Here is a 20,301-nt window from a genome sequence, read left to right as displayed (position 1 = left end):
TTTCAATCTCTGAACTAATCTCTATATTTTCCTATTAGAGAATAAAGCATTTAGATTTCTTTTTTAAAAGGGTGGTTGTCTTAAGTCATTTTTTAAATTCTATCCCATATGATTCTCTCTGCCTCTTAAACATACCTATTTAAATATAAGTATAATGATAAGGTTAATATATTAAATTATATTAAATTACTCTTTCTAGTTATCAATTAAGTATTTATCATTAATTTAAGTCATAGACTCTTGCTTTAAAGTTTAACTTGAATCACTTTTTAATTAAAAAATAAAATTTTATTATTATTAAATAAAATTCAAAAATATTTTACATTTGACTGACTTAATTTTTGACTAGATTTATAAATCCACCTTAATTACTTCCTATTATTTTTTGTAATTCGTTAGCTTTGTGTTTAAATTATTGAGTGTGATTTGGGTCTCCAAAAAGCACACTGATAAACTCTTTTTGTTGTTCAATAGTTGTTTTTCTTTTGTCTACGAGAACAAAATATTGTGAAAAGAAATCCAGATAATCAGGCTGTTTTTCATTTTCCACCAAATTTTTTAACTTCCTCTTCAATTCTGGATTGTAATTCAAGCCAATTGAATTAAGTTTGTGACTATTAATTATTTTAGCATTTTGTATAGCTTTAAATTTTAATATTTTAAAAACATACTTCATGAATTTTTAGTAAAGAGAATAAGATCTAAAGAAAGAAGAATAACCAAGTTTACACCTTGCTCTAACCATATCTAAAAATGTTATATCTTCAGCATTAAACCAAAAGGATTTTATATTTTATTTTAAAAAACTATCAATCTATATTATTTATTTTAATAATTATATATTCTAGTAAATTCAAAATTAATTTCTTACTTTCTATAATTCGTTTTCCATATTTTTTAAACTATCATGAGTAAATTCATTGTTTTGCAACTCAACAGCAAATAAATACATTAAAGTATCGTCTTTTTTTATAATTTTTGAGTTATTTATAGGAAGTCAATGATAATTTTTTACTTATTTTAAAGTGCTATATTTCATTATTAGATTGAAGACATATTTCATAAATGTCTTTACACAGAATAAGTTATTCCCTTATAGCTTCAAATTCTCTATAATATATTTTAAATAAATATATGCTAAAAAATCAAAAATAACAGAAAATATTTAATAAAAAAAACATAATTTAATGCAAAAACTCAAAATATAAATTATCTTTGATACAATTTAGGAAATAAATGAGGAATATATATAAAAAATATTGTTAAAAAAAATTATATTTATTTAGTAAAGATATAGAAAATAATATAGCCAAATAAATAAATAAATCTCTTTAAATTAAGCAATACCTTCTGTATTCAGTGTTAAGGTGATAATGACATTTAGCAAACAATCTGATAATATCTGCTTAATATATCATATTTTAGCTAAATAATATGCTGTCAGAGTAATTTTATAGATTTTCGTAAATACCTGGATTTTATTTCATTTTTGTTACTCTTTATCTTATTATTTTGAAGGACTATTAATTGTACAACTGCTCAATAAAATTTAAGCATTTCTAAATTAAAGAAATAATAAATAGATAAATTTTAATAGAAGAATGTTAGTTACTTCATATAAGCACGTGTTAAAGTACATCTCTGCAAACATAACTAAGCACTCTACCATAGCTTCTTAATTATCCTAAATTTTAAAATTCAAATATAAAGTTGATCAAGAAAGTGTGTTTTTTAATTATGTTACACAAATGGTATAAAATTTAAAGCTGTAATTTAAACACTGTGAAAATACGTAGATCTTTTAAATATTAATCAGTTAATCATCTACTTCTAATACAAATTTAGCAATAGATTTCAAAATAAAGGCTTTAGTCTATTTTATAAAATTCAATTCATTGTATTTAATTTTATTATTTTTAGAAAATTTTACATTATAGCTAATTGCTTAAAAATTTTCTGGATCCGTAATGGATACCATAACTTCTTAGTATATCTTAATGGCCTCTTCTTAATCATATTTTAACCTAACCTCAGCATATTTACAATCAACTATTAATTGATCTTGTGGATTTGCATATTTTGCTTTTTTTGCCTTACCTTTATGAATTTAAATAAATTTTAATAAACTATCAATAATAAATTATGATTGAGATTACTAATTGCTATGTCAGCCTGTTTTAACTTATTCAATTGTGTACAAACAGATGCTAGTTAGGCTTAAACAACTTCAACATCTTTTTGTATAATTTTAAGTGTATTATCTTAAAAAACAAAAGCTTCCTTGTACACTCCGAGCTTGCAGAATTAACTTAATAATTATTAAAGTTTTTTATTTATTTTGATGTTTTTTAATAAAAAATTTAAATCTCAAAAGAAGAAAAAATTAAAAAAAAATTATTTACTTTGCTACATATGTACATATTATGGCATATCTTTGTTTCTAGGTTTTATTCACAACATTTTTCTCGTAAATAGATTGACAAATATTCATGCATTCATAGAAATGATATAGTGAATTCCATTCATTTTTATTTAAAGCATTAACATATCCAAGAATAAATCTAAAATCAATTTATGAAATTTGGTTAGCTTTCTTTTTTTTCTTTGTTGTTTATCCACCAAAAATTTTGTTATAACCTTCTTGGATATACTGAAGGGCTTTTTCATATAATCCAATATATATGCAATTTAATGTAATATCAATGTAATTGTTTATTAAAAAATGTTGTTATGACAACTTGTTTAAATTTAATTCATCTTTTTCGTATTCATCCAACTCCAAATTGTATCTATAATTCTTTTCTATATCTTTTTCTTTTGGTTATGCATCTGCTTCTTCTATTTCTTCCAAGTTCTCATTTTACTAATTTTAATTTAAATTTTACTGGCTTTCTTCACTTTCCTCCTCTTCTTCCTCATCGTCTTTGAAAATATCAGGAACAGCTTCTTCTTCTTCTTATTCCTATAATGATTCTATCAAATCTGCCTTCGTTACTTCTTCCTAATCTTTCACCTTTATCATTTCTATTTTTTTTGAACCAGGGGTTCGAGGACTACTTTCAGAAAATTACTTGGATTGTACTAAATTAGATTTAGGAGATTTGAGTGGGCTTGATTTTTCTAAATTATTAAATTCTTGATTTTCAAACTAGTTTAACCCTTCTTCGAACCTTTTAAATCCTTTTTAAAATATAATGCTATGGTTTTCTTAATATAATAAATCATATGTACCTATGTCATCTATCTAGAGAATAAGAGCAATTAAACCTGAGAGATTAACAATTTCTGAATAGAGTTACCTTGTAGTGTAAGACAGCTAGAATTTTGGAATACTATCAAGCTACCCTAAACTCTTTGCTAGTGCTTACAAGCTCATTTCGTAATTTTGGTAGAGAAAGAAAATTTTTCCCATTCTAAGTGAAAATCTATATTGAAGTCAACAAAATAAATATTGAAATGATATATAAATTAAAAAATTTTATTACCTAATTTATACTTATTCATTTTATGTTTAAACTTAATTCATAATCTGTTAATAATTTAAGAAGCACTCTTTTGATTATGGTAATTTATTCTAATAAAAATAGAGATAGCACAGCCAGTCATATATATTTGCAATAAGAGCCCTTTTATGTGTATTTATAAATTATTTAAAATCTTTCAAAAATGTTAAGAACGATTGGTTAATTTAATGATCTTAAAAACATTTTTTTATTTAAAAAAAAAATTAATTACTTATCCACTAAATGAAGATTAAATTAAGGAATCTAAAAGTGATAGAATCTAAATTTAAATTTATCTCTCTCCATATCGAGCAGCTTCTATTTTCTAATTTTCTCATTTTCAATTTTATTAAAGATAATTTATTGCCTTGTCTTGTATGTTGATCCCTATCCTTTACTCTTGTAATCAAGTAATACTTTGCTAGATTCATTATAGGCTTACAAAGCATCTAAAAATTTCTTAATTTAATTATGAATAATAAAAATAATAAATAAAAATTAAAATTTTACATTGATGCTACCATTAAAATCTCCTGCATAATAATGTGCTTTTGCCATAATGTAGTAAATTTGAATTTCATTGTGATATAAATTTTTTTAAACCTATTCATTAATTAATTATTAGAAAATTTGAATTCAATACTTGAATAAAAATTTATAATAAATTTACTTTAGATAAACCAATTTATAATATATCAATAAGTTATTTGATTTCTGAATTTACTAATAGAACTGGCAAAAATTATCCAAATTTATTGAGCCATTTCAGAATAGTATCTACATAATCTCCTTCACTTCTTTAATAGACCTTTATTATTTTTTTAGAAATAATTCTGTTTGTTTTCATTTAGTTAAATTATTTAGATGTTAAAATTATTTATTACAAGTATTTTATCATAACATTTTTGAGTGTAATTTGATAATAATTTTAGCTCATTCATTTCGAATCCGATTACACCGAGATAACCCATGCTCATCAAAATAACATTTTATGAAAGAAAGGGGTTATTTCTTTCTTTTATACACCTAATTGTTTATTTGAACTACAAAAAATAAATTTAAATGATATTTTATTTATTAGAAAACTTACTGCTAACTCTGATTACTTATAATTACCCGATTAAAGATATTAAATACCCAAGCAGTATATGATATCTATATATAACTCTTAATTAAAATTGTTTTAAAGGCACCATTAACCAGCTTGATTGTATACTTATTTCAGTTTTCTGATTGCTAGTAAATTGTTATTCATATCGCCAAGTATATTAGCTCTAATAAAATAAGAATAATTATCAATAACTAGTTAACCTGCAAATAAAATTACTCTAATATTTAAAGCATGCACTTTGACCAGAAATAATATTAATTTAAATAAGATTCTGTTAGGCTTTGAAGTTTTTCTATATATTTAAGAGCAGAATCATACTACTCTTCCATAAACGAGATACCAGCTAGATAGTAGTAAGGTCTATAAAATCTGATGTCTAACTAATTCTTCTCAATATATTCCTTTGCCTTTAGAGTTACAAAAACGTTTATTATTTAAATTTAAAACATTTATTCAAAAAATTAAAATATACCAATTATAATTAGTCAAAAAAGACAATTTTAGCATTTGCCAATTTTCTTCTTTCATAATAAGTAAGGGCTAGTTAAAACTGAATCTAAAGTATACGATCGAGCTGAAGGTTTTCAGTTAAGATTTCATGATGGTTAAGAAGCTCTTTATATATTTTACCAGCTTTTTAATAACTTCTGAGATCATAATAACCCTGAGCTACTTTATATAGATTGTATATTACTTCCTTTTATTTGTCTTAGGATTATTTGTCTTAAGATTATTTTTCTTAAACTTTTGATAATAAATAATTTTTTTATTAAATCAATCTAAAAATTTAACAAATTTTTTACATTAAGTTAGAAATTATTATTCATTTGATTAAGTTTAAATCTAGTAAAACAAATCATCTGTAGGTTTTGATGGTGGTTTTTTCAACTTTTAAATAAAGCCTTCAATCTCTTAATGTGTGAATCTTTTATCTGGGTTAAACTGTTTTTTTATTTATCAAAAAAAAATATGTCCCATAATGCTTTTTTTAATTATTATATTATAAGCTTTTTACAGCAATCATTCTTTTGAGCAAAGGGATGAGTTTAATAAATTATTTTTATTTTTGAATTATCCTAAAAATTTGAATAAATTTTTCTTTTGGTGTTTTTTTAGGATTATTGTAGATAGATTCAAGCTTCCCTTTTATAATCATTTTTATAGCAACCATGCCTAGACTATAAATATCTGCCTAATTTTATGGTGATTAAAATAGATTTAATTTATTATTGTTAATTTAAAAAATACTTTGAAAACATCAACGCTTCCAGACTCAAGATCCTTTCTTATTTCATCATATTTTTCAGCAATTAGCTTTCTCATTTATGACTACTGAGCAGGAGTTAGATAATCTTTACTTTCTTCTAATACAGAATACACCTCATCAAAATTGTTAATCGTTTTAGGTCTTTTAATTAATATAAAAGCATTTCAATTTATATTTTACGATATTTTTCTTACAAATTTTGATGCAAGTTAAAATGCCCTTGATTATCTAGTTGCTTATTCAAAGATTTTAAAAATTCTAATTATCTTTTTTTAATATCTCTGCTAAAATTGTCTGCTTCTTCCTTTAATTTTAATGAAAAATTATTTGGTTAAAATAGCAAATAAATGAAATTTTTTACTTTCTATTTATTGTAATTTTGAATATTCTTTTTGTATAGCTTTAAAATTTCTGGTGCATGAAAAATAAGAGAATTCTAATCAACTTTTTCACTTATTCTATTTCTACTCTATGGAGTGTTACCAATTTTTCTAAAATCTTTGTCAAAATCATAAAACATAAAATCTCCAAGTTTATACCTAAATGAATTATGAATAATTATGAAATATTCATTCACTTTTTAATATTATTTAAATTTTAGATTAATTGTTTTACGTTTTGAGATCAGGAAAGAAATATATATTTCCATCATTAATGTTAGAATGATAAACATTTAACTTTTTAGCTTCTTATAGAGCATTATTTATAATCTAAATTATGTAAGCTACTTCAACATCTTTATAGTTATTATCTTACTCCTATCTCTTTTTTATTAAGTCTCTCAGACAGTGCTCCCCTGTTTCTTTTATCTCGACAGTTATGTATAAAAGCTTTGAAATAAATAATGTCAAGTTTAATTATTTTTTAAATTTATTTTACAGAACCAAAGAATATTTATTGCTAATAAAATGCTGTATGGATAACTTTTAAAACATATTAGCTTTGCATCATTTGATATTTTTCTCTAATTTTTTTTTGCAGCTTAAATTCTTACTCAAAATAATTAGCAACATCCGCAATAGTCCCATCAATCCAATTAATCTCTACTTAAAGCTTTGATGCAACAAAACGTTTATTTTTAGCAAACCAAACCTTAAAATTTAATTTACAATTAAAAATTTTTAAAATGCATAATTCACAATTAAATAAATAAATAAAGATTTTACTGTTCTTCTAATAATACCTGTTTTCTCTTACATTTTATTAAGTTATTTTTTTTATTAATCTATATTTGCCAGAGCATTTTATATTACTTCCAGAAGCTTATTTTAAGCTTCTTATCTATCATCTAAATCTTCATAATCATTATCTTAATCTTCACCTTCATTTTATTCATCATCCATTTAAAAATCATCAAGTTAACTATTTGAAAACTCATCATTTTGGAACTATTCCAATTCTTTTTCAACTTTTTCTTCTTATAGCTATTGAGATGTGGGTAAGCCAGTATTATTTTCCAAGTGTTAAAGAGAAATAATATTATTTTGAACACTTATATCCCTAAAAAAAGAATAAATGTTTATTTCTGTTTTTCATAAATATTTAAATTACTGTATTGAATGATCTTAAGGAGTATTTTTACTTTTACCCTACTCTTTTACTTTTTAGAGAGTTTCAAAAAATTATGTTTATTATTGATGTGATAAATTGTTTTCTTGATAAATATGCTAATCACCTTTAGAAGATATTATATATATCAATTCTATATCTTTTACCCATTCCGTTGCATCTTAAATCAGCATATCTTATGCCTAAGAAGATTCATAAGATTCTGGTTAGCATTATTTATTATTTATAATTGATAAAGTCGTAAATGATAATATATCTTTAATTTATGGATCTTCTTTAAGAATGTTTGAGTTGAACTATCTTTTATCTATTTAGGCTTAATTATTTAACCTTTGCATTATTTCTTAAAAAAATCCATCATTTTTAAGACCTTTTTACTCCAAGTATATACCATCAATTTTGAGTTCATCCTTTTATATAGTTAATGTTTAAAAATAGCATAATCCTTTTTTACTAAAATTTTGATAAAACGATATAAAATTCAATAAAGTATCATGCTCTTCTATAAATTAATATAAATATTATTGCTTAAATTGCTTATTTAGCTATCTTACATTTATGTTTTTATTCATAGCATTTTCAAAATGTATCTAAAATTTCTTCAATAAAATAAATTTACTTTTTTCTTTTTAAGCTTTTTTCTCTCCTGTACAAATTTTTACAGGTTTTTATAAAATTCGCTGTTCTTAAATTCGATTAAATTTTCTTTATCATCTTCATCTTCTATATCTTTTTCTTCTGCTTTATTTATAAATTTATGTATTTCTCCTATGAATTCATTGTAAGCATTCAAATCATCTTCATATCCAAATTTTTTTTCAAAATTTCGGATGAAGTAATCTATGTTTTTTTCTTATACTTATAATTATTTTAGCAGTGACTCTATTTCTCTTTTTAGTATTTCATGTGGTTTAGTAGCAGGAAGTTGTTTTTCTTTTGTATCATCTTATTCTTGCTAATTCATTTATATTGCTTAAGTAACATTAATTGTAGGTTTTTTTTTCCCTTCATTATCTCCATTTCTGAAGCAGAGTTTGGAAGCAACAACATCCATAAACTTACTGCACATACCAACCAGCTTATCCATTTGCTTAAATTTTAGTTAATCTAATTAATGATAATGTCTACTAAATAAGTTTGTATAGATAAAAAATAAATATTATGTTTTGATGCTTTATAATAAATATTCAATAATTTAAAAAGTTACAGCAATTAATTGCTGACTAATTATAAAATTTTGAATCTAAAGATTCGCAAATTATTAATTAATAAGATAGATGATATTAAGCAAATTTCTCCAACAACTATAAATCTCAAATTTAAATTCTTAAGTGTAATATTAGATTTATTTTAAAAATATTTTGAAAATAAAAAAATTATTTCCAAATTTTTATTATTATTTTTTTTACTTTTTACTAAATATTTAAAATGAAATAATTTAATTTAAAAAATGAATTACTCATTTTTTACCTTTAAAAAAAATTTATTAACATATTTATGTAAACATGAAATATATTTCTAATAGGAGAGATAATAACCAATAATTTATTCATTTAGAAATTTATTTGACTTAAAATCTAAAATATCTGCAAAATAATAAAATTTAATAAGTTAGATTCAATATATACTAATAATTTTGTAATAGTTAACCAATAAGAGTGCTATCATACTTAGCAAATATAAAGCTCTTTTGTAAAATTCCTATGTCTTAATCTCCTCCTCACGCATTTCATTACAAACTTCATGAAGATGTTCGTAAACTTCTTGAGAATCTTTATCTTAAAAAGATTGGAAAGAATAATGAAAAACTTAACTCTTAAGTTTTGAATATGATTAGTGATGTCTTTGATGGCAAAAAGTAACAACTTAAATAAAACTAAATTACATAGTTAAAAGAAAGATTAGAAACTCTTTGCAACTCATAATGCGATCAAGTTTCTCCTGATAAAAACGTATTTATGTATAAACATCAATTTCAGGAATAAGTAGATAATCAATAAGGTGATTAGCAAATGAAGCTTCCTAAACTCTTTAAAACGAGAAATACATCAAATGAAGTGTATTAAAAATATCAACAAAATAATGAAAATAGAATTAATCGATTAGAAAAAACTAATTTAAATTCTTAACGATAATAATCGCCTTAAATGGTTTTGTAGTAAAGAGAATAAGCTTTAAAAGCATATTGTAATCCCTATAGCAAAACACCTAAAAATAATAATAAAGACAGAAATACATCTTAAGATGAATATATCTAATTAAATAGTCAAGACTATAAAAGAAAATTAGCATATAAAGGTAGATAATCCAATAATCCTTCGCCTTCTAATTCTTTTTTAAATGATGAAAAATTAAAAATCAATTAAAGGGCATCTTAATCTTTTAACAACTCACCTTCGAGACCTTAATTTCAAAGAAATCACTATAAAAATTTATCAAAATAGGATGATGTTTAATTAGATAGAAGTAATAAATAATTACTCAATGCTAAAGAAGTTAATATAGATGATAATTTATCTTAAAATATAAACTAAAATTCGAAATTGTAAAAGAGGAACAAGTTAATATTTTTATCATCATAAAAAGCTGAAAATCCTAAGAATATATTTGTAAATAATTCATAAACCTTGATCAACGAATTTACTGATGTTATTTAAACTAAGCAACTCAGTACAAAAAATAAGCTAAGTTAAGTAAATGATCATATTTCTAAACAATTATTTAACTCGAATTAGAATAAAGCTAAGACAAATAACATTTCGGACAAGCAGGTTCTTGTTGAGCTGAGCAAAAACTAATAACCTTTAACAAGTTATTTTTAGAACCAAACAAGTGATTTAAAAAATAAATATATTAACATTAAAGAAAGAAGTTTTTCATAAAATACAAATAACAGAGATTTGAATTTTAGCTTAATAATAAATCAAAACAACGCTAATAATTTACCTCAATAAAAGAATAATTTGAATAACTCTATGATAATAACATAAGAAAATAACATTGTCCCAAATGTATTAAAGTAATCTTTGTAAAATATAAACACTCCTAATACATTTTTAAAAGATATTAAATCTACTTAAGATTACCTGAAACAACACAATAATGATATTTGGACTTTGATTGCAAGGTTTAAAATTTAGAAAGAAGAGGATAAAAAGAAAAGAGATCAACTTAAGCAATAAGAGTTAAACAATAAAATTAAAGAAGACTTAGAAAAACAGATTCTAGAAAAACAGTAAAATGCAAAAACACAGTTTATTATTGATTAAGAGTATGAGCAAATAACTAAAAAGTAGCTAGAATAAATGAAAGAAAGTAAATAAAATTAAAAATAAGAACAATTGTATAAAAAAAGAATGCAAACACAATTATTGGAGGAATAAATATAGGAAAAGTAAGAATAATTATAAAAGGAGAAAAAGTAGATAGAATAAGATAATTTAAGACTCATTTAAGATTTACAAAAATAACAAAATGATGAAGACATCTAAAAAAAAAATTAGATTAAAAAATAAAAATAACTTTATGAAGGTATCAAATAAGATTACTTCGAAAGGTTTAAGAGAGTCAACATGAATGAAACAAATGAAGATTCAAAAATTGCATTTGAGAAAAAAAGGATTGCAACATATGTTAAAGAGTTAGAGAATTAAAGGCAACTTGGCTCAAGTAGTGAGTAAAAATAATAAGGAGTAGATAAACTTATAAAAAGAGAAAAAATTAAACCTGTTGATGACGAAATACTAAAAGATTGGGCCTAATAAATTAATTAAAAGTAAATTAATAGTAAGTTAGAGAAAGATTTACAGAAAAAAATGTTAGAGGAATATTTAGAATAATGTGAAAAAAATGAAGAATAAGATATAAGGAAAGGGATAGAGTATAAAGTAAAGGTTGCACTTAATCACCAATCAATAAAGGAACAGATTGACCAAAAAATGTCAGCTAAGATTCCAGAAGCATCTAATTTTGAAATTCAAAATAATTTATCAATACTAAGGGAAATAGATGAATATATCAAAAATGCTTAAGAGTGAAGCTGAATTAACTTATTTAATATTATAGAATATTTTTGTAAAAATAGTTTAAAAATATAAAGAAATAAGAATATAAAAATATAACTATATTTTGTGTTTATTTTATAAAATTTATATATTATGTTCATAACTTTTATTAATATATGAAAATCAGTATAAAAATTAATATATAATAAAGAAATAAAAAATAATTTGCTTGACTTATAATTTTATAAGTACCGTACATATATTTTCATTAGGTTATATATTAAATAAGATATATATATTTGTTTTTAAATCTTTTAATTTATTTTTAATTATCAGATAAACAGGAACAAGTAATAAGTTGTTTATATGTGATAAATTTTTAGGTTAAATATTGGTTAAATAAATGTAAGAAATAATATTAATTTTAAATGTAAAAATTAAATAAAATAAAATAAATTAATTTAATATCTAAAATATCAATTTCACTTTTAATGAAAAATAAGAATATATTATTAAAATTTGATTTTATTTTAATCTATTTCTTAATTGAAATGTACAACAAAAAGTCAAAATAATTAAATGATGTTAATTGTGTATTTTAAAGATGATTTTCACAAAACAAAATTAAATATTTTACACGTAATAATTATGGAAAAATATTGCAAATTTTTATTGAATTTGAAAGAAATTTAGATAATCATCTAAATAAAAATATATTTAAATTATTAAATTTTTTGAATTAATTTTTAAGAATAGCATAGAAGATTAATAAATAGATTTTGATAGATATGAGTAAACAAAAAGGCAAAAGTTTTGGAAGTTATTTAAAGATTGCTTTAACAGCAGGAAGCGCTCCCTCATAGGAAGATTTATTCTCAATATTATTCTATTTTAGATAAATCCTTGGTTTGATCTGTGGTATTGTAGCAGGTACTTTAGGTTTTACTGGCATATTCACAATTGCTGGATTTTTAGCTCTTAATTGCTTAATTACTTATGTCTATGCCTACATATATTTAGGTGTTGAAGACCACAAAGTAGAGTAAAATACTTTGTTTACTGAGTCATTAATGATTTCTTTTATGAATTTCGTTGTTTCATGGATTTTCTCTTACACTAATATTTACCTCAAGGCTACTGTTCCTATTCCAATAATTCCTACATCTACTTAAGCAAACACTGACCTTTGAGAAAATCAGCTTTGAATAAACTAATAGCATTATTATTTAATAACTTATTAATCATTCATAATGTAAAGTATATCAAAGTATGTTTTTTTTTAATTCAGAAAATTTTTTCATTAGCTACAATCCAAATTTAGAGATTATTCTTATTGATTAAATAAATACATCATCTAAATTTATAAAATAGTAAAGGCTAAATATTTTGATAAATAATAAAAAGATTTTTTATTTTTTGTTTGAATGCCTTTTATTTGCTTATATAATTTGATGTTTGCTTACAAACTATATCTAATAAATTCATTTTATAATACAAAATTTGTGAATTAAGAAATCAGGATTGTTTATGTTATTAAGATATTTATTTACTTGTTCAATTGCAAATAAGATATTAATTCAAATCTTTTCTTATTGCTATTTTATTCATCAAGCAAGCAAGATATATATGTGATAAAATACTTCAATAATTATTTATTGATTTAATAAACTTTTTAATTATAATTTTGACGAGTTTTAGTATATATTTTAGCGCAATTAAATGAGAGCTATTTAAGTTGCAAGATATGGAGAAAGATTGAAATTAAAGAATGTAGATATTCCAAAATTTAATCCAATAGATTAGTTTTTGGTTAAAATATGTTATGCTCCTATAAATCCATCTGATGTATATTATGTGAAAGGTCTTTATGGATTGCGAAAGCCTCTTCCAACTATAGGAGGTTTTGAAGGGTGTGGAATCATAGCTGAAGCAAGTGATAAGAGTTTAATCGGTAGAAATGTGATGTGTTGGGCTGATGATTCAATTAATTATGGAACATGGGCAGACTATTTTCCAGTTTAAAAATAAAATTCAATTATCTTAGATAGTAAGATAGAACATAACAATCAATTTGATTAATATTGCAGCCCTTTTATCAACCCTTTCACGGCTGTCGGATTTCTAGATATAGTTAGAAAGTTAAATGCTTAATGTGTGGTCCTAAATGCAGCAAATAGTGCAGTTGGAAGAATGAGCATAAAATTATTCAATAATTAAAATATAAAAACAATAGCAATAGTGAGGAGACAGGAACAAATTTAGAATCTCTATGATATAGGAGCAACTCATGTTCTACTTAGCACAAATGAAAAATTTGATTAAGAGTTAGTTCAAACAATAAAATAAAATAAGGCTAAGGTATTTTACGATGCCCTCGGAGGTGAATATTCAGGTTTGATTTTTAAAAACCTTGAAAATTCTGGTATGCTAGTAGGTTATGGCCGTTTTTCTAACAATAAAATAAATGATATAGATCCAATAGACTTAGTTTTTAAACAAAAAGAAATAAAAGGATTTTGGTTATCAAAATGGTATGAGCAGAAGGGAAGTGAGGAGTAATAATAAATAAAAAAATTAGTAGAAAATCAAATAACTTCCACATTTTCAACTCGTATACAATAAACTCAGGTGCCTGATGATGATAATATTAATGAGTTAATTAAGCTAGCCTTAAATAATTCAGGCTAAGGTAAGTATGTCTTAGACTTTACAAAATGAAATAAATATAAACAAATTCAACAAAATATTATTATTTCAATATCAAAAGTATTTTTTAAAGAGTAAACTTAGTAAATTGTAAAATTATTTGTAGAATGTCTGTTTAGCCTATGAATAAATGTTATCCTTTATCATTTTAAAAGCCAGGTTGCTAATAAAAATGTATCCACAATAGATTTTAGTTAAATTTATTTTATAAATTTGTATTATTTTTATTTATTTCAAATAAAATTCTATTAAGAAAAAATTCTCAATTAATAAAGATTAACAAATTTTTATTAAAATTTAAATAAGTAGAATATTTTTAAACAGATAAAAATTAATTTCAAAAATTTAAAGCATGGACTGAAGAAAGAAGAAAATAAAAATATACTTAGAAGCTCAATATTCAGATTCGAACTTAGATTAATGATGAATTTATTTAAAAATAAAATTGTAATTTAGGGTTTTTCGTGGCTAGTATTTAATTTTAGAATTAAAAAGAATACATTTTAAATAAATCCTATTTGATATTTTTTGTAGAAAAATAGAGTGTTTTTTTTTTTGAAAATCCTAGGTGTTAGCACAGAGTATGTTTAAATATCTAAAAAGACCAATAGAGTTTTTCAATTAATTATCAAATAATATACTCTATTTATATTTCAAATTAATAATATTAGGCTATGAAAAAAATATAGCACATATAAATATCAATATTAAAATTTGTATTAAATATTACATTATTTTATAATATTTAGACATTAAATTTCAAGGTATTAGCATACATAAATACACACATAATTTTAAAAGAGCTGAAGTAAATAACCTCGTTCTATTGTTTTTGGATAGCGGAAGGAATTATTTTCAGACAACTTAGTTTTACGAGAAGGAATATTCCCAAAAAGTTGCAATTTTATTCATGAAGTAGTCATTCAAGACATCAAATCATCTTAAAGATTATACTTCAGCTCAATTATAGCAAGCATTATAATTATCAAAGATTTCTGAAAAGAATTAATAAAATATGTTTTCTGTTTCAAATTCAAACTAAGAAAATAAATAATAAGAGAAGGCTTTAGCAAAGAAAAAAATAAATTAAAGCAAATGTTCTCCAAAAGAAGATACTATTACTCATTGCAGTTGTTGTCCATTTTATAACTAGAGCAAATAGCGTAAATTATTTGATAAAATTACTAAATAGATTATATTTATGGAAGACGACTTTGATACTTATTAGTTGCACAAATTAAAATAAAATGAACAAAACAGCAAATTAAGTGATACTAAAAACCAAAATGAAGGTCTCTACTTTTCAAAAAGCGAATTGGAAGCTATTAACCAAGGACCTTTGCCAAAAAAAACTAATCAATAGGCAAAATTAAATAATGATAATTTTTAACAATAATATAATACCTCGTAGTCTCAGTCTTAATAACAGTAATATAACCCTTTTCATCAAAATAGATATTAAGGAGAAGATGATGATATGCTATAGAAAAGAAAAAATTTTTATTTAAATTCAGGTCACAGCCGAACTAATTCGTATGATTCGTATGCTCAAGCAATCTCAAAGTAATGGTTAGAATAGATTTCAGAAGAAAGAGAAGAGCAAGAATCATAACTAACGTTTTAGAATAAGCATCTTAATAATGTTTATAGCTCTTAAAATTTGAAAAGCGAAAATAGATATATGATTAGCAGTAATAGGAACAGTATATGCAATAACGGGAATGGAAATACCACAAGGAGAAGCAGTATAAGTGGAGGAGATAATGAAAAATCTTTATCTTCTTTATATTCATAATAAAATCAAAAAGGAATTTAGCCTTCCCAATAAAACACGCCCTAAATGTCTGTAGTAGCTCCTTCCGTAGCATCTTCATCTACTTATATGCCATAATATTCTTTAAATGTAATTGATCCTCATTTAAATAACAGTGAATTTGAGTCCAACAATTAATTGTCACCTTTAGACAGGAAAGCAAATAACGATCTATTTAATCAGCAAATTCATAGAAAAAGAAACTAGCATTACAGGAGTTAAAGTTGCCCTTATTCCTTTCCTTACTTCAAATATAGGTATTATTTTTTACAACATATATTATAAACCATTATATGAAAAGAATTCCTAACATTCATTCTTATTAGAAATAAGAATGATTAGATGAGTTTTTAAAATTATATCATTTGTTAATTTACATTTTAACAAGTAATTTATTTACAATTTAGATTTAATGTTTTAATTAAAAGCTAAAATTAAACTAACGAAGAATCAAACTTATAAAATGGTCAAAATATAAGAGTAATGACAATACATGAAGAAGAGCCTTATCATAATTATGTAAATTCTAGCAGTTATTAACATAGTAGTAACAATAGTACTAGGAACAAGTATAGGTAGCAGCAGCCATATAGATCTAACACAAACTATAGATCTGCTTCAGGTGGTGACTATTCAATCAGTAATTTTTACCAAAACACATCTTAAACACCTACAACAATTGTTTTGGAGAAAAAACTGTAATAGAATACAAATGCAAATTTACCCTTCACAAGCACTCCTTTCTGTTTTGAAAATCCTAGTATGGGTTAAAATAATCATGCAGCAACTGATCAAGCTGATGAAGACTAATACCTGCAAGAAAGTTTCTACTCACAAGTATATGATGGAGATCAAAACCACGAATTTTCAGTTATCAAAGATAAAAATACTGTCAATGTTTCAAATAAACCCTCATTAGGTATTTAAAATTATTTGTATGATAATAAGTATTTATAGCAAAAATTAGAAAATAAAATAGATAGAGAAGAAATTGAAAGCAATAAAGAATGTAAGAATAACAAGTTAAAGGCTTAGAATTAAATTTAGCAATTGCACTTATCGTCTTCAGCATAAAATAATTAAAATACAAGTAATTATTTTCAATAAGTTTAAGTTTTAGATTAATTCAAATATTGTAATTTTTTAAAGGATACAGAGGTCCTAGCTTAGTAAACGATTTAGGAAACAATAGCAATAGTTGTAGTATGAATATTGTTAAATCTCTTAATCAGCTAGACACTGATCAGGGTTTTATATCGTTTAGAAAAGAACACAGCTGCTCTAGCTAAGAAGGATTTGTAGAAAACTTTAGAAGCAGCCATAATAGCATAGACATAGATTTAAAATAAAAGATAAAAGAAAACATTGACAAAATTTTAAAAAGATAAGCAAGTAAGAGATAAAATAGATTAATCCTCATGCTAAACAATATACTAAATTAATTTGAAAAGTATGATCTAGATATGAATGATTTTCTACATTTGCTATCTAAAAAATCTAAATTAAATATCATTTAAAAAGCAAGCTCTTTTTCTCAAAATGGATCATCCTCAGGAAAAAATCCATCTATTCCTTTAATTTAATCATATTAAGGTTCAACAAATGCACATTCTTTTTCAATATAAAATCATGCATAGACAAAGGGATATTAGAGAAGCAAAAACTTTTGGAGTTATGATTTTTCTAATGCAAGTAAATCAATGATTCCAAGCGACACGATATCTGCTTATAAAAAAGAATTCGATGATGAAAATAATTTGAGGAAAGCTATAATGGATGGATTTTAGAAGATATCATAACAAAAAAATCTCTATTCGTCTTAAATTCTAAGTTAGATTAATGATAATCCAGCTAATAGTACTTAAACTTCTTCCTAATAAATTAATTATCAATTTATGTAACCAACAGCTAAATTTATAAACGATTAACACAATCTTTAGCTACCTTAAAAAATATCTGCCGAGACATTTAAAAAAGTTGCAATTCCACTAAATACGGCACCTTCATCATTGTAATAGTTTTAAAATAAAGATCTAAGATTTAACATAAATAAAAGTGATAGTAAAAATAAAAATAACAGTAATAACAAAAAAAATAAAGAAGTAGATTATTCCTCTAATTTTTAACCTGCAACTCAAAGCAACGTAGGCTCAACATTTACATTTATTGGTAATCACAATGAATCAAAAAATATTACAAACCCTCAAAATGCTAATAACTAACTACAAAGCAGTATTCCTATCATACAACATAAAAGTGGTTTCAATTAAACTCAACTAAACGAAACTAACTAATAATACTCTAGCAATTAAAATGTTTTAGTTTAACCTCAACAGCAAAAAAATTTAGAAGCTACTCAAACTTCTTTATAAGCCAACTAAAATAATTAATATTAAAATCATAATTATTCATTAAATAACTTAAAAAACTAAACAAATGGAAATAACAATCCTTTAAATATAAAAAACTAACAAACTAACCCTAATAACTAGCTTTCAAATAATCTTTAAGGATTTGGTAATACCAATAACTCTATAAATAACTCAGCAAGTCATAATCTAAATAATTTTCTGCTGAATAGAATTTCTGAGGAGTGTGAATCGCCTGCAAATACAACTTATAAATAGCATTAAGAATATTTAAATTATGAAAGTGAGCAGTATTTAACTGGCTCAAAAAGTAAATACCATAAAAAATAATAGCTGATGGCTAGTGGAGAAAGTAATAACACAAGCAGTAAGCCATTAGATGATGGTTCCTCCTCTTAACAAATATAAATTTTAGATAACCTTTTATAGAGCAATGAAAATCAAAAAACAAATAAAATTGAAAACTGTTCAACATAAAATCAATTGCAACAAATCCCTAGCGAGTATAAAATTTATTATAACCAAAATAATATTCATAACATTTAGGAATAAAAAGAAATATCATAGAATTAGAATACTACTACTATATTTAATTTACTTAACCACACTATAGCTAATCCTAATAATTTAAATTAAAGCAACTAACAGAACCCATCAGCAAATAATAGTTGGCTTTCAAGCAGGAGTTATGAAATATTTATTCCAGAAGAAAATAAATTGAAAAGTTATGCTGATGCTCAAATGCTTTCATTTTCTAAAATAAAAAATGCTCCATCTTCTCACTTATCATCTTAAAAATCATTAAACGGAGTTAACAACAATCAAAATTACAACCAAGACTTCAATGATCTCCAAAGCAATCCTTAAGCAGCAAATTAAAATTTTGCTATTAACCAAGCAAGTATCTCTATCACTTCTATAAAAAGGGTGAAGAGTGGCGAAAATAGTCCAAATGATGAAGATAATATTAGATTTAATTAATCATAAGAAATCTAAGAAAACCTTAACAAAAAAGAATAAAATCTTCTCAAAAGAAACACAAATGAATAGAATTTTTAAACAGCAAGTCAAAGATTCGAATATATGAATGGCTTTTAAATAATATAAAACCTAACAAAGAGCTTAAATCAGTACTAAATTAAGAAAGATTTGCAGTAAGCAGCTTAAAGCTAATATCAATCAGCTTCTTCAAGCTAAACTAAAAGTAAAGAGGGTGTTGAGAATATTCACTCCCCTTATCTATCGAAATTTCCTTCTAAAATAAGTGAAGAGTAGTCAAAAATGGTTAGTAGCGGAAGCTATTTTAATACAAGCAATAATAATTTAAACATCAATGTAACTAACCAAAATAAAATGATGTTATCCTCTAATTAATTCAGTAATGCGTCATAGCACCTAAACACTTAGAATGATAATTAAAATAATGTAATACAGAGCATCACGACTGAAAATACTTTAGAATAATACAACTCTACAAAGTAAAATGTAATTTCCAATAATAAGCAAAATGTTCATCTGACGAATTCTTCTCGAATAAATTAAAGTAATGTAAATAATATGAATAACATTTTAAATTGTTCTAATTCTAACCATAACACCCATAATCTAAATAACAATCAAGTCTGTAGTCATAGAAGCAGCAGTAATAGTAACAGTAATAGCAATTTGCATTCTCATTTTAATGACAACCAAACATATTAGTCTGTAGAGAGATCAACTGAACCTTATTTATAAATAGAAATTTAAATAGAAAGAAAGTAGAATAATCATAATCTACTTATTTAAGCATTAAAAAATAAGCTCCAGCACACAAACCCAAACATTTTTGCAGAAATAGAAGAACATATAAGAATGCGACCTAGCTATTGTTTCATATTAGTACTCTAAGAAGATCAGTATGAAAGAGCAGTAAAACAACTATTAAATATTAAATGAGTTTCATAAAAAATACTTTTTTAG

General features: G+C 23.6%; 5 protein-coding genes across 5 annotated transcripts; 4 read left to right on the top strand and 1 right to left on the bottom strand. All coding sequences in view use genetic code 6, as the record gives it.

The window, feature by feature from the left end:
- Positions 1-2: 2 nt before the first annotated feature.
- On the bottom strand, positions 3-8,735 carry TTHERM_00298400 (hypothetical protein; the record flags this gene model as incomplete). Its single annotated transcript, XM_001024474.2, has 31 exons — positions 8,070-8,735; positions 7,433-7,860; positions 7,048-7,381; positions 6,761-6,973; positions 6,497-6,711; positions 6,243-6,420; positions 6,076-6,185; positions 5,863-6,022; positions 5,630-5,806; positions 5,418-5,556; positions 5,087-5,358; positions 4,831-5,021; positions 4,594-4,777; positions 4,388-4,546; positions 4,174-4,311; positions 4,014-4,106; positions 3,736-3,962; positions 3,486-3,626; positions 3,232-3,425; positions 2,403-3,180; positions 2,157-2,308; positions 1,931-2,097; positions 1,745-1,873; positions 1,613-1,684; positions 1,348-1,559; positions 1,016-1,110; positions 872-963; positions 672-814; positions 324-614; positions 191-265; positions 3-135 (listed from the first exon to the last, which is right to left on the bottom strand). Exons 1-31 carry the CDS (start codon positions 8,535-8,537, stop codon positions 3-5), a joined length of 6,360 nt encoding a protein of 2,119 aa, XP_001024474.2. The 5' UTR covers positions 8,538-8,735.
- A 373-nt stretch (positions 8,736-9,108) lies between these two features.
- On the top strand, positions 9,109-11,487 carry TTHERM_00298390 (hypothetical protein; the record flags this gene model as incomplete). Its single annotated transcript, XM_001024473.2, has 1 exon — positions 9,109-11,487. The coding sequence occupies exon 1, from the start codon at positions 9,154-9,156 to the stop codon at positions 11,485-11,487; it is 2,334 nt and encodes a 777-aa protein (XP_001024473.2). The 5' UTR covers positions 9,109-9,153.
- A 755-nt stretch (positions 11,488-12,242) lies between these two features.
- Positions 12,243-12,644, top strand: TTHERM_00298380 (Rab5-interacting protein (Rab5ip); the record flags this gene model as incomplete). The annotated part of the gene is made up of 1 exon (XM_001024472.3): positions 12,243-12,644. The coding sequence occupies one exon, from the start codon at positions 12,243-12,245 to the stop codon at positions 12,642-12,644; it is 402 nt and encodes a 133-aa protein (XP_001024472.2).
- Positions 12,645-13,173: 529 nt separating this feature from the next.
- On the top strand, positions 13,174-14,172 carry TTHERM_00298379 (trans-2-enoyl-CoA reductase, putative; the record flags this gene model as incomplete). The annotated part of the gene is made up of 1 exon (XM_001470960.1): positions 13,174-14,172. One exon carries the CDS (start codon positions 13,174-13,176, stop codon positions 14,170-14,172), a length of 999 nt encoding a protein of 332 aa, XP_001471010.1.
- Positions 14,173-14,881: 709 nt separating this feature from the next.
- Positions 14,882-20,277, top strand: TTHERM_00298370 (zinc-binding dehydrogenase family oxidoreductase; the record flags this gene model as incomplete). The annotated part of the gene is made up of 4 exons (XM_001024471.3): positions 14,882-16,230; positions 16,402-16,892; positions 16,941-17,063; positions 17,123-20,277. Exons 1-4 carry the CDS (start codon positions 15,071-15,073, stop codon positions 20,275-20,277), a joined length of 4,929 nt encoding a protein of 1,642 aa, XP_001024471.3. The 5' UTR covers positions 14,882-15,070.
- Between the last annotated feature and the right edge of the window lie 24 nt (positions 20,278-20,301).

This window comes from Tetrahymena thermophila, assembly GCF_000189635.1.
Source record: "Tetrahymena thermophila SB210 genomic scaffold scf_8254379, whole genome shotgun sequence".
NCBI lineage: Eukaryota > Ciliophora > Oligohymenophorea > Hymenostomatida > Tetrahymenidae > Tetrahymena > Tetrahymena thermophila.
This window is presented reverse-complemented; position numbering and strand designations above follow the sequence as displayed.